This window comes from Misgurnus anguillicaudatus, chromosome 4 (assembly GCF_027580225.2).
Source record: "Misgurnus anguillicaudatus chromosome 4, ASM2758022v2, whole genome shotgun sequence".
NCBI classification, from domain to species: Eukaryota; Metazoa; Chordata; class Actinopteri; order Cypriniformes; family Cobitidae; genus Misgurnus; species Misgurnus anguillicaudatus.
In genome coordinates, this window is record NC_073340.2 from 23,114,413 (window position 1) to 23,128,736 (window position 14,324).

The 14,324-nt window shown below is 38.7% G+C and overlaps 1 protein-coding gene across 11 annotated transcripts in view; it reads left to right on the top strand.

Annotated features, from left to right (window-relative positions):
* Positions 1 to 14,324, top strand: part of cacna1g (calcium channel, voltage-dependent, T type, alpha 1G subunit) — a 272,840-nt gene that overhangs the window by 140,439 nt on the left and 118,077 nt on the right. For all 11 annotated transcript variants that reach the window (XM_055176561.2, XM_055176552.2, XM_055176558.2 and 8 more), the window contains exons 6-10: positions 2,257 to 2,416; positions 4,522 to 4,813; positions 5,785 to 5,877; positions 9,333 to 10,137; positions 10,825 to 11,201. In XM_055176561.2, coding sequence (XP_055032536.2) covers positions 2,257 to 2,416; positions 4,522 to 4,813; positions 5,785 to 5,877; positions 9,333 to 10,137; positions 10,825 to 11,201 — 1,727 coding nt within the window. The remainder of the gene's footprint in view (positions 1 to 2,256; positions 2,417 to 4,521; positions 4,814 to 5,784; positions 5,878 to 9,332; positions 10,138 to 10,824; positions 11,202 to 14,324) is intronic.

A 14,324-nucleotide genomic window follows, 5' to 3' on the forward strand; every position in this document is an offset into this window, starting at 1 on the left:
TTGAGAAACAGCCAGAATATCAGAAAATTTGAATATTGTGAAAAGGTTCAATATTAAATAGACCTGGTGTAATCAGCTAATTAACTCAAAACACCTGCAAAGGCCATTAAATGGTCTCTGAGTCTAGTTCTGTAGGCTACACAATCTTGGGGAAGACTGCTGACTTGACAGTTGTCCAAAAGACGACCATTGACATCTTGTACAAGGAGGGCAAGACACAAAAGGTCATTGCAAAAGAGGCTGGCTGTTCACAGAGCTCTGTGTCCAAGCACATTAATAGAGAGGCGAAGGGAAGGAAAAGATGTGGTAGAAAAAAGTGTACAAGCAATAGGAATAACCACACCCTGGAGAGGATTGTAAAACAAAACCCATTCAAAAATGTTGGGGAGATTCACAAAGAGTGGACTGCAGCTGGAGTCAGTGCTTCAAGAACCACTAAGCACAGACGTATGCAACTAACTTCTTGATGATATTATGATTATATGACCAGCACCTGTATATGCCAAAAATTAATCACAAATGTACAATTTACAAATTAACAAAAGTAATGGAATAAAAAAGATATTAATAATTATATTTGTTAATAAATAAATATTAAAACACTGTTGAACAGTGTCTAGATCCAGTTACTTTTGCAGAAACCATGTGACCCTGGACCACAAAACCTTTCATAGGTAGCCCCGGTATATTTTAGCAGTTGCCAAAAATCATTAGGATAATAAATAAAGATCATGTTTCATGAAGATATTTTGTACATTTCCCACTGTAAATATATATAATAATAATATATTTTGCTAAAGACTTTATTTGGACAACTTCAAAGGGAATATCTCAATATTTTGATATTTTGCTTCCCCGGATTACAGATTTTTAATAGTTATAGTATCTCAGCCAAAGACTTTACTATCCTAAGAAACCATACATCAATTGTTAACTTATTCAGCTTTCAGATGATGTATAAATCTCAATTTCAAAAAAGCGACCCTTATGTCGAGTGTATTTAATTGTATTGATAAAATAAAATGGGTAAATTATATACTGTATATGTATTTTATACAGTAACTCTAAACACTTCAAGTAACAGATTGGGAGTAGCCTACTCCTAGTTTAAGAGATTCTAGATTTTAGACTAAATTTAGCCCTTTACCATATTCTAGTTTCACTTTATTATATTTTATTAAGGGGCCAGGATTCAGGAAGGCGATTTTCTCCAGGAAATACACCATCCTGTGTGGAATTACCTCTCAGTTCGAGGACAGTGATCTGAGCCACTGTCACTGATTCAGTGCTTGTTAAGCCCTGACTTGGCAAGCTTAACCGAATTGCTGCGCTGAGTTGAACTCCGCAGTCATTTGGAGTCAATAATGACCGAAGTTAGGAAGTGATTTTCTTGCAGAAACCTCAGTGCAGTGGATAATCACAAAAAAGGCATTATAATTGGACAAAACACTTTTTTTTATGGGGACCTGTAATGTCATTCTGAACCCACCTTTGCTTAATAACAATAAAGAGATAAACAAACGGTAAATGCTGCGTTTCTTTGTTACAGTACCCCGCCCTAAAATATTTCTAAGCCACATTTTTGTCAAGATTTCTCATTATGGATGATTGAATTTAAGGGGCTAGAACCCACATCAGGGATGATAGCTTTGAGAAACGCAGCATCTATGGAGGGCTCTGTAAACCCACACAGCACCGAGCTATTTAACGTTATGACTCGGATCCACCATTGTCATTCATTCCTTTTGGCTGGCGTTAATGCATTGCCGCTTATCACCGCTGCTTTTCCTCCAAATGTGGAATTACAGCTGGCCATAGTTATCGCCCACAGATTGAAGGCTGCCAGGGAGCGCCGGTTGGATTACGCCGTTCCAATTACCCGCCAAACTGGGAACGGGAAATGATTTTCATCATTTATGCACCAGTCAGCTGACATTCTGGGTTGACATAGGGCATATACAATGGAGAAGCCACAGCATCAGTGTCTGAAAAACTGAAAAAGTGCCCAGTGCTCGGTAGAAATCCACCTCAGAAAGAGATTTTACTGGCTCAGTAAAAACATTTGTACAACCAGCCCTCGTAAACGTGTGGGTAAAAGCAGTTCAGTACATAATAGAGCTGTTCTTTTGTACGTTTTATGAGAGCAATATGCTTGTGGCAGTATCTTTTTATTATTACATCAGTGTTAGTGTGTATATCTGTGTGTGTGTGTGAGAGATTAAGTGGTGTAACAGTTTCTATTTCATTGTGTTGCAGGTATGAGAATCCTGGTGACGCTGCTGCTGGATACTCTCCCCATGTTGGGCAATGTGCTGCTGCTTTGCTTCTTTGTTTTCTTTATCTTCGGGATTGTGGGTGTCCAGTTATGGGCCGGGCTCCTTCGTAACCGCTGCTTTCTTCCTGAAAACTTCTCACTGTAAGTGTAATGATCCTCAGACCTTGGCTTTAACACAATATTAGTTTAGATCTATTGGGTGTCATGACATGAGATGATGTTTGAAATATCAAAACTCTTTATTATAATTATGAAAGGCTAAATGGAGTTTGAGATAATATTATAGCTGCGTTTTACGACCTGAAGTACCACATGAACTAGTTTCAAAAAACAGCTGGTATGACCTAGTAGTAGCCACATTTTTACTGGTCCAAGATGATCTACCCAAACACAGCTACACTCTGGTCAAAAATCGGTCAATGCAGTCGTAGCCTTTAAAATGGTCCTAATATGATCCATTAAGGTATGGATATCTATACATTTGTTGACAGCTAGAGGCAATTTTTTGACAATTTTTCCTGACAGTGTACAATTCCAGCTCAAGTTGGACACCAGATCTGCATGAATGGCTTTAATAGGTGTATAAATCTACTGTATAAATCCATCAGGGTGATGTATACTGTACCTTTAAAATACAGTACAAGACCTAAAGGCATGAAACATTTGCACTGATAAATCGTTTAGTGGCCACTTTTGTATTTATCGAGTCATTGAAATGAACAAATGGGATCTTAATAATTCTCATTTTTCTTTCTAGCTACTTCTATTCGTTTCCAGTACTGAATTAATAGTGTTTACTGTCTAGCACTTTAAACCCCACTACTATCATTGCAGTGAGTGCCAAAATTAGACCCAGTGGATTCATGGCACACAAGTGATGAAGGAACCCCCTGCTTATGCAGACCGGCATCGGCGATTATGTAACATTAAGCCAGTCTTAAACTGTTAAATCGCTCTTTAGGAACACTATTTCAAGGGACAGGTTTCTGCGGTGGGATAGGATTTGTCGAGATTGGTAATTGAAGGTGCTTGTGCAGCTAATTCACTGTGGCACTTTCTCTCTGAGGTGAATTTGTGTCGACAGACGGCACAATTATCCAGCGTCAAAGCCGAACGGCATTAAAGTACGCCTTGGGTTTGTCCTAGATGACTGGGATTTCTCTTCTGCACGAATTGTGCCTAAATTGATGTTAGAAACCGTGGCTTGGGAGCAAGCACTGTGACAATACCAAGTTTTCATTGTTTTGGTTATTACACCATGGACAGTTAAAGGCGGAGTCCACGATGAAAACGCTTTGGAAAAGGAGACGGGCCGACTACCAAAACACACTTATAGCCAATCAGCAGTAAGGAGCGTGCCTACTAAACGACATCCTTGCCGAGTTGCGTATGTGTGGGGCGGGTCTATCAACAGAAGGTTCAGATTCTATTGGGGTAGGGGCGTGTTTGTTTAGGTGATTTCAAATATCAACATTGGCTTTCAAACATCGTGGACTCCGCCTTTAATAAGTTGTCTGTGCTTATGTGCATTACAGTACATACAATTTGTCATTTTAACATGTCAGGTAAGAGTAGTTTTCGTTTCATTTTAACCTTGTAAAAAGTTGGTTAAACTTAAAAAAATTTAAGTTAATTCAACTTAAAAATATTAGTTGACACAACAAATTTACACTAAAGTAATATTTTTAAGTTGAATTAACTCAATTTTAAGGCAACCAGGTAACTTACTATTTTCTCAATTACACTCTATAATATAATCCTTGACTTAATACATTTACTTTAAGAAATAGTTCACAAAAAAGTCAGATCATAAAAGAGATAATCACTGTAAAAAATACTTTGCTGCCTTAAAAATTTTTGTTGAAGCAACTGGGATTTACAAGTCATTTCAACTTTCTATTATTTATCTTGACTAAAGACAACTCACCTGTAGTTATAACTTATAAAATTAAGTTGACTTTTCCCAACTATATTTTATAAGTTGTGACAACTCATCTCTGTTGACATGACTTGTAAATCTGAGTTGATTTAACAAAAGATTTTAAGGAAGCAAAGTATTTTTTACAGTGGAATGTCTAAGATGCTTTTCCCATACACTTGAATCCAAAAAGTCGTCCATGGAAGAAATACAGATTTAAAATAACATAATAGTGAATAAATAATTTTCCTTTACTTATTTCAAATTTTCATTTTTTAGTGTGTGTCCCTTTAAGAATTAATTGATTATTGATGATGCTTTCTTACAGGCCTGCCAGCCTTAACCTGCACAACTACTACCATACAGAAAACGATGATGAAAACCCGTTCATCTGTTCACAACCGCGGGAGAACGGCATGCGGCTGTGCAGCTCTCTCCCTACGCTCCATGAGGAGGGCCTGCAGTGCCAGCTGGACATGGCATCGTACAATAACACAGACAACACCACCTGTGTCAACTGGAACCAGTATTATACCAACTGCTCTGCTGGAGAGGCCAATCCCTTCAAGGGAGCCATAAACTTTGACAACATTGGTTACGCCTGGATCGCCATCTTTCAGGTTAGTGTCTTTTTAGTGTCAGGTAAGTTTTTGCTGATTCTGTGACTCATAAAGTGCACATGCTGACTTCCAGACTGTTCAGTTATATCTTGGTCAACACTTGATGTTGTATTTAAACACATAAGCTCAGCATATGCAATGGGATTTTGTATCAGCTCTTTTAGAGACTGTGGCAGCTGTCTCTATTAATCTTGTGCGATCTTTTATCACCAAAGGGTAATAAGGTTTTAATTCCTCTGCGCCCTACAGAATGCGCCCACTGATTTTAATCTCAGATTGAATTAAACCGAAGACACACCCTTATGGTCAGCAGGGACACTTTATGGATGTTTATTTCAAACCTTAAGAGATCAGAAAAATGAGGATGCTGTCATATGATGTACTCAAGAAGGACTTGATGACTTAATCTTCCTTTCACAGGCAGCCAATTTTGTGGCTAAGCGCTTAATTTTCAGAGTCTAAAATGAATTAGCCGTCTGACAGCCCTTCATCCTGCTAGCACACCCAATTGCCCTGTAAATAGCAGGCAAAGTGCTTTGCTTTCCGGTTTTGCCATTCCCTGTTTCTCTTTAATCTGTGACAGATTAATCAAAAGGAGCAAGGGTTGCATGCTGGGAAGGGTGTTTTCTCCAAATGAGATATTCGTACTGTCTGCCTCATCGTGCCTGCTTAAATTCACACCCCAGAACTGATCAAGGGTGCATGCAATCACATTTATGTCTAAGTCATTGCATTTTCACTGGTTGCTTATAATTATAGTTTTTATAACAGTAAAGCAGAGTATTTATTGGCTTTATAATAATTCACAAACAGAACACTTTACTTTATCCATTTGATAGATGAACTTTAAATGCTGATAATGGCATCTGTCACTTGCAATCACTGCTAACGCCTTTTCTTCTGCCTTTATGATTTTGAATAACTTGTATTTGCCTCATTAATGGTCTTTCCTTTATTATTCTGTCCTGTAGGTCATTACTCTGGAAGGATGGGTGGACATCATGTACTTTGTTATGGACGCTCACTCCTTCTACAATTTCATCTATTTCATCCTCTTGATCATAGTGAGTGGCTTTTGGCTGATGTGGGCTCACCAGGACACATAGCAGTAGATTTAACAAGACAATTATCCAGACCGAAACTCATTTTCTTATGTAACTCTGCCTTAGACAGACTTTTAAAGCTCACAAGAACATGAGAACCATTTTTTAATATTCATATGTTCAAAGTTAAAAAAAAATGAGCATTTGATATTACTTTGTAAAACTTTTATTGTAGCTCATTTTTTTAGCATATACAATTAATCATACTTTACCTACATTTGGCATATGGTTCATTGTAGTAAATGCTGGCAAAACTGCTGTAAAATGACTTTCTTACTTAGTATTTTTGTCTTGTTTTCGGTAAAAATATCTAAAAATTCTTAAATTAAGATGTATTTTCTTGATGAGCAAAATGACCTAGGAAAATAAGTCTAGTTTTCAGACAAAAAATATCAACTTTAAGTAAATTAGTGCTTAAACAAGCGAAAAAATCTGCCAACGGAATAAGAAAAATTGTATTGAAATAAGTATACTTTTTTCATAAACACCTAATTCAAGAACATTTCTCTTATTCCATTGGTAGATTTTTTTTGCTTGTTTTAAGCACAAATTTGCTTAAATTTTATATTTTTGTCTAAAAACTAGACTTATTTTTCTAAGTCATTTTGCTTATCAAGAAAATACATCTTAATTTATGAATTTTTTAATATTTTTACTTTAAAAAACAAAACAAAAATACCACGTAAGAAAGTCTTTTTTTGCAGTGTGGTCTGTGAAATAGGATTGTCATTGATGATTCAAAGTTTGTGGGCCAACAAAAATACATATATATTTATTAAATATTTAATATGTAAAAACTATTATATATATATATATATATATATATATATATATATATATATATATATATATATATATATATATATATATTAAGGGTGTCACGATTTCGATTTTAAATCGAAATCGATCGAAATTAATTCACAGCTTCGAACTTCGAATTAAAAAATGGGATCGTCGATGCTGCCACGCCCCCATTTCACGTCCGGTCGGCTTCCCAAGCGAGGAAAAAAACTCTCAGAGATGCCTTTTAAAAACATCTGTCCAGCGGAACGCGATCATATTTTAAACACGAGGGATGAAACTTCTTGAAATGCATATCATAAACAGGATTACCAGTGATCTGACTTTGGACAGAGCGCAGCTCTCTGCACGTGCGCGATAGTGAGGGAGGCGCAAAGATGCAGCGGGTTAACTTATATTTTAAACAAAAGGATAGATTGCCTCAGCTTGCATGAAACGCATAAAACTGAACAAATACATAAGAATTACTACTTTAGTTTATGTTCAGACTTCAGATGCGCGGATGGACTATTATTTCATCCGCAACCGCATAAAAAACTCATCATCCATCCACCATCCATGCGCACCAACGTTTCTGACCAGTTTTCAAAACTGCACCTGCCCGCCATCCGCTGACTGGGCGATGCAAGACGCTGCTGATGTCAGCCACGAGACTAGAAACCTCTTGAATATCAGCAGTTAACTCCATCTTCGATCGGCGCACAGGGACAAACATAAATAAATAAATAGCCTAAATTAAATGCACGAATTACATAGCCTGCACTGGTGTCATCCTGATTTACCACGTTGTAAAACTTATTCCAGGCAACCCTTTCTGACATTCTATTTCCTTTGTTTTTAATTCTCATTTTTTGAGTTTGCCACGTTCCTCCTTCGCCAGCGTTGATAAGAGCTATGTCAAAATGCGTCCTCATTTCTCCGCGCTGTTAATGATAGAACCAATGGATCCTTAACAGCCGAGGATATCATATCCCAAACAATTAAAAGCTTTATTAAATAAAAGTGTGTATTTATTAGAAAACTTTTTCTTGTCACTGTTTTAGTATTATAAGTTATGTTTTGTGTTAATATTATTCTGTTTATGTTGCGTATATTTCTAGGTTGATTATGTGATATGCTGTTGAATAGATTAATCTACATCAATGTGTCATATGTTCTAAAATAAATTAATATTTTTCTGCTTACACATTTATTTTAATAAGTCAGAAATGTCTCCGCTGTTAAATTTCTGCTGACAGGCGCGGTGGGTGCTACTGGGGGCGTGTGCAGCAGGTGACGCAAATTTTGGGTCCTCAGAAGGCTAGACCGTCTCATTTCAGTTCTTTTCTTGAACTTCTGAGGCTGCCACTATGAAAGACAGAGATGTCGCATGCTTAGAAGGACACAGCTAATAACTAGCAGTCGATCCGGCACCCGCCCGAATTTAATTGAAATATTATTTTTCGTCACGTCATCCGTCCGATCCATGTAACTGCCAACCGCGCATAGTCCATGTGCGTGCAAGAAGGAATCCTCTCTCTACAAGCTCTCGCTTTAAGTGAAGCCCACAAACCCCCATGCGAGTTGTGCAATGTGCATGTTAATGTTAAAGTATTATAATAATAATAATAAATAATGGCATATCATTTTTGTCTAAATTATATGCCATATAAAAAATATGTAAAAATCGAGAATCGGATCGAATCGTGACCTTAGAATCGAAAATGTAATCGAATCGAGGATTTGGAGAATCGTGACACCCCTAATATATATATATATATATATATATATATATATATATATATATATATATATATATATATATATATATATATATATATATATATACAATATTTAATACTATTTACATATGTAAATAATATTTAAAAATAAATATATAATAGTATGTCTTGATATTATTTAAATATTAGACTAATATTAATTATTAAGTATCAATATTATCGGAATACATCTGAAATTAAATATGACCCTGCCTGTGACAAACCCAGCAAAAGTCTGATTTGTGATCTGTTTTTACATAAAATCATAACAGTATTTATTAATGTAGGAAAATATTAAAACTTATTGTTGGTTGGCCCTTATTTGACGGTTTTAGGTGGTCGATTCCTGTTGTGGCTGCTATGCTGTATAATTCGATTTTTTTTTGCAGAATTCGCCATGCCAGAGTCATCTATCCACATACTTTGGAGTAAATTGATAAAAATTCTTATTTTACAGAAAACTTTGTGCTACATAGCTTGTATGTATATATTTCTTTTATAAATTTGATGATGCCGTTTTGGACCTGCTGGCGGGTCCACAGAGTTTAAAGGGTTAAAGTTGTCCATCAACTGAAAATTTAAAGTACCACTGATCTATAGTAATGTTATTTAACTTATATAATGCCTATTGTTTTATTAAAGTATTAATTTAAATAGTCTGTTTCTGTTAAATGTGCACATCTGTTATTTATATTTCATATTAATGTGCAACGTCAATTCAGCAAATAACAATCGATTTCACGCTTTTTATTTTAATTACGCCATCTTTTCTTGTTCTTACAGTAACCAAGTTGTTAATGAATAGAGATGCTCCTTCCATTCATGGTCTGTTCGACTCCTTCTGCTGTTTTACAGGTGGGGTCATTCTTCATGATCAACCTTTGTCTTGTTGTCATAGCGACACAGTTCTCAGAGACCAAGCAACGAGAGAGTCAGCTCATGAAAGAGCAGAGAGTGCGCTTCAGGTCCAACGCCAGCACGCTGAACAGCTTCTCTGAGCCGGGAAGCTGTTACGACGAGCTCCTTAAATATCTGGTCCACGTCATTCGCAAGGGCACCAGGCAGGTCGGGCACCTCATCCGGGCTGCTGGTCGTCGGGCGGGATTAAGGGTCTGCGCTTCTCCACTGACGGAACCCCAGCCCAGTAAAAGGCGCCGTCACAAACAGAGGCAGGGATCCATCCGGCATCACGTGCACCATCATCACCACCACTACCATTTGGGCAACGGGAGCATCCGGGCTGACGGAGGTCGAGAGGTAGCCTCAGGCTCCCAGAGTGCTGTTGTTAACGCCGGGCGTCTTATGCTACCCATCATCATTCCTCAGCAGGACCCCTGTTCTCCGTCCCTGATGTCTCTGGGACCTGGTGGATCTGTGCATAGCGTCTTTCACACATCGGGCACCCTTGAGCCGCTGCGCTGTGGCCCCTCGCCGACTCCGACAGTGCTCCATGCCTACAAGAGGAACTCTGTCCCATTCGCTGCTCCAGTACATAAAAACTATCCCACGTTACAGCCCTCCTTAGTATTAGAGCAGCTCAGACAGAGAATTCTGGACCCAGGAGGGGGCAGTTGCACAGCTAGTGTTTTTGCCAATCTTAACATCCCTCCAACTCCCATAAACGCCTCACAGTGTCTTGTGGAGACACAGGGTCCTGTTGGTAAATGGATTTTTACAGTTACATAGCTGGATTTGTGACATTTCCTATAGGGGTGGGTGGTATGACAAAAATTATATCACAGTAATGTAGTATATGCCAATATATTTACCTTTTCAGAAACATAACTGTGAGCTACTTTTATATTTATTATTAGGTAGTCTAGTGGCTTATATACTTGAAAAATGAAAGAGAATATGAAATGAGATTATAAAAGAGAATCTAGTTTTATTTGTTTTTATTTTTGGAACTAGATGAATCCAAACCAAAAGATAAGAGTCTTCATAATAAATAAATTTAAAGTCTGAGATCAGTGCAAAAAAGTTCCACATTACATAACACTTTATTAAAAAACAAAACATTATAAATTTGACTGGATTAAGCCTTTGTAAAATAAACAACACATGCACACCTGCAACAGCTTGACCATACAATTTATAAACATACAGCGTACACGGTTATGGAGATCTGGTGTTTTTGGTAGTTTCGCATTTTGATACGAGTGTATGTTACAATATTTTTTGTTATTTCCCTATGGCATTTGAGATCGGTTGGACACGGAGGGCTGCATGGCTTCAGACTTTACAAGCGACTAGCAGATATATACATCATACCACCCATCCCTGTAAAAAGAATAAATGTTCAACCTATTTAATTTTCTCTGATTAATTTTTTTCTTACACATTTCAGGCAAGATCACCTGTAAGGACACATCAATGAACTGTAGTGGCACAAACCTGGACACCGCTTTGACCTTTGACCCCGAAACTTGTCCATATTGCATCAAATCAATGAGCAATGACTCAGAAGGAATGGACGCGAACGAGACTGCGGACTCTGACAGCGAGGGTGTGTATGAGTTTACCCAGGATGCCCATTATCGGGACAGCAGGGATCCCAACAGAAAGAGGTTTGCATTAGGAGCTCGGGCAGCAAAGGTCGTGCATTTCTGGAGGCTGGTGTGTGACACGTTTCGTAAGATCGTGGACAGCAAGTATTTTGGACGAGGAATAATGATCGCCATTCTTATAAACACACTCAGCATGGGCATCGAGTACCATGAACAGGTTAGTGTTTGTGTTTTTGCTGTTCCCACTCATTCAATGATTCACTGATTCAATAATGCAATAAGATATACGAGAAGATGATTGTAGTCAAACGCTTTGAATAATTTATTATGCATCTCTCTACTTATAGTAGTATGAAACCAATAGAAAAAAAACTTATTAATTTTATGTCTGTGCATGCTACTCTCCCCATGGTACCTTTATAGTAGAGTTATCAGCTGTAAAATATATTTGCCTGTCCCTGTATATAGTGACTATAAAGTAAATGCACAGTACTGTAGTATACTAATGTTTTCACAGCATTGTTCTGTTGGTTTAAGTGGTCCAACTTTGTTCACCTTCTGGTGCAACCAATATCATTAGTTTGGGCCAGGCCTCAGTATGCAGTTTACTAGTTTGACCAAACAATGCAAACAGAGGTAAAACAAGCCAAAACAATAAAGTTGTCGCAAAGCAACACCATATCAACCAGGTCACAACACCCAGGAACTCGATATCAACCAGGTCAGAACAACTAGCAACACCCTATCAGCCAGACCAGAGCAACTAGCTACATCATATCAACCAGGTCAGAACAACTAGCAACACCCTATCAACCAGGCCAGAACAACTGGCAACACCCTATCAACCAGGTCAGAACAACTAGCTACATCATATCAACCAGGTCAGAACAACTAGCAACACCCTATCAACCAGGTCAGAACAACTAGCAACACTCTATCAACATAGCAACACCCTATCAACCAGGCCAGAACAACTAGCAACACTCTATCAACATAGCAACACCCTATCAACCAGACCAGAACAACTAGCAAAAACCTATCAACCAGGCCAGAGCAACTAACAACACCTTATCAACATAGCAATACCATATCAACCAGGCCAGAACAATTAGCAACACCCTATCAACATTGCAACACCCTATTAACCAGGCCAGAACAACTAGCTACATTATATCAACCAGCTCACAACACGTAGGAACTCCATATCACTCAGGTCAGAACAACAAGCAAGACCCTATCAACCAGGCAAGAACTAGCTACATCATATCAACCAGATCAAAACAACTAGCAACATACTATCAAGCAGGCCAGAACAACTAGTAACACCCTATCAACCATGTCAGAAGAACTAGCTACATTATATCAACCAGGTCACAAGACCTAGGAACACCATACCAACCCACTCAGAACAACTCGCAAGACCCTATCAACCAGGCAAGAAAAACTAGCTACATCATATCAACCAGGTCAGAACATCTAGCAACACCCTATCAACCAGGTCAGAAGAACTAGCAACACACTATCAACCAGGTCAGAACAACTAGCAAAATCCTATCAACCAGGCCAGAACAACTAGCAAAATCCTATCAACCAAGCCAGAACAACTAGCAAAATCCTATCAACCAAGCCAGAACAACTAGCAACACCCTATCAACCAGGGCAGAACAATTAGCAACACTCTATTAACCATGCAAGAAAAACTATCTACATCACATCAACCAGGTCCGAACAACTAGCAACACCCTATTAACCAGGCCAGAACAACTAGCTACATCATATGAGTCAGGTCAGAGCAACTAGCAAAATCCTATCAACCAGGCCAGAACAACTAGCACACCCTATCAACCAGGGCAGAACAATTAGCTACATCATATCAACCAGGTCACAACACCTAGGGACACCATATCAACCAGGTCAGAACAACTAGCAACACTCTATTAACCATGCAAGAAAAACTATCTACATCACATCAACCAGGTCCGAACAACTAGCAACACCCTATTAACCAGGCCAGAACAACTAGCTACATCATATCAGCCAGGTCAGAACAACTAGCTACATCATATCAGCCAGGCCAGTAGGTGCATCATATCAGCCAGGCAAGAACAACTAGCTACATAATATCAGCCAGGCCAGTAGGTGCATCATATCAGCCAGGCAAGAACAACTAGCTACATCATATCAGCCAGGCTAGAACAACTAGCTACATCATATCAACCAGGTCAGAACAACTAGTAACACCCTATCAAACGGGTTAGAACAACTATCTACATCATATCAACCAGGTCCGAACAACTAGCAACACCCTATCAACCAGGGCAGAACAACTAGCAACACCCTATCAACCAGGCCAGAACAACTAGCTACATCATATCAACCAGGTCAGAACAACTAGCGACACTCTATTAACCATGCAAGAAAAACTATCTACATCACATCAACCAGGTCATATCAGTCAGGCCAGAACAACTAGCTACATCATATCAGCCAGGCCAGTAGGTGCATCATATCAGCCAGGCCAGAACAACTAGCTACATCATATCAGCCAGGCCAGTAGGTGCATCATATCAGTCAGGCCAGAACAACTAGCTACATCATATCAGCCAGGCCAGTAGGTGCATCATATCAGCCAGGCCAGAACAACTAGCTACATCATATCAGCCAGGCCAGAACAACTAGCTACATCATATCAGTCAGGCAGAACAACTAGCTACATCATACCAGCCAGGCCAGAACAACTAGCTACATCATATCAACATAGCAACACCATATCAACCAGTTCAGAACAACTAGCAACACTCTATTAACCATGCAAGAAAAACTATCTACATCACATCAACCAGGTCCGAACAACTACCAACACCCTATTAACCAGGCCAGAACAACTAGCTACATCATATCAGCAAGGCCAGTAGGTGCATCATATCAGTCAGGCCAGAACAACTAGCTACATCATATCAGCCAAGCCAGAACAACTAGCTACATCATATCAACCAGGTCAGAACAACTAGTAACACCCTATCAAACGTGTTAAAACAACTAGCAACACCCTATCAACAAAGCAACACCCTATTAACCAGGTCATAACACCTAGCACCACCTTATCATCCAGGTCAGAGCACCTAGCAATACCCTGATAAACTTCTCGGAACACCTAGCAACACCCTTTCAACCTGGTCACAACACTTAGCAACACTCTATCATCCAGGTCAGAACACCTAGCAACACCATTTCAAGATGGTCAGAACACCTAGCAACACCTTATCATCCATGTCAGAGCACCTATCAATATCCTGATAACCTGGTCAGACCACCTAGCAACACCCTATTATCTAGGCCA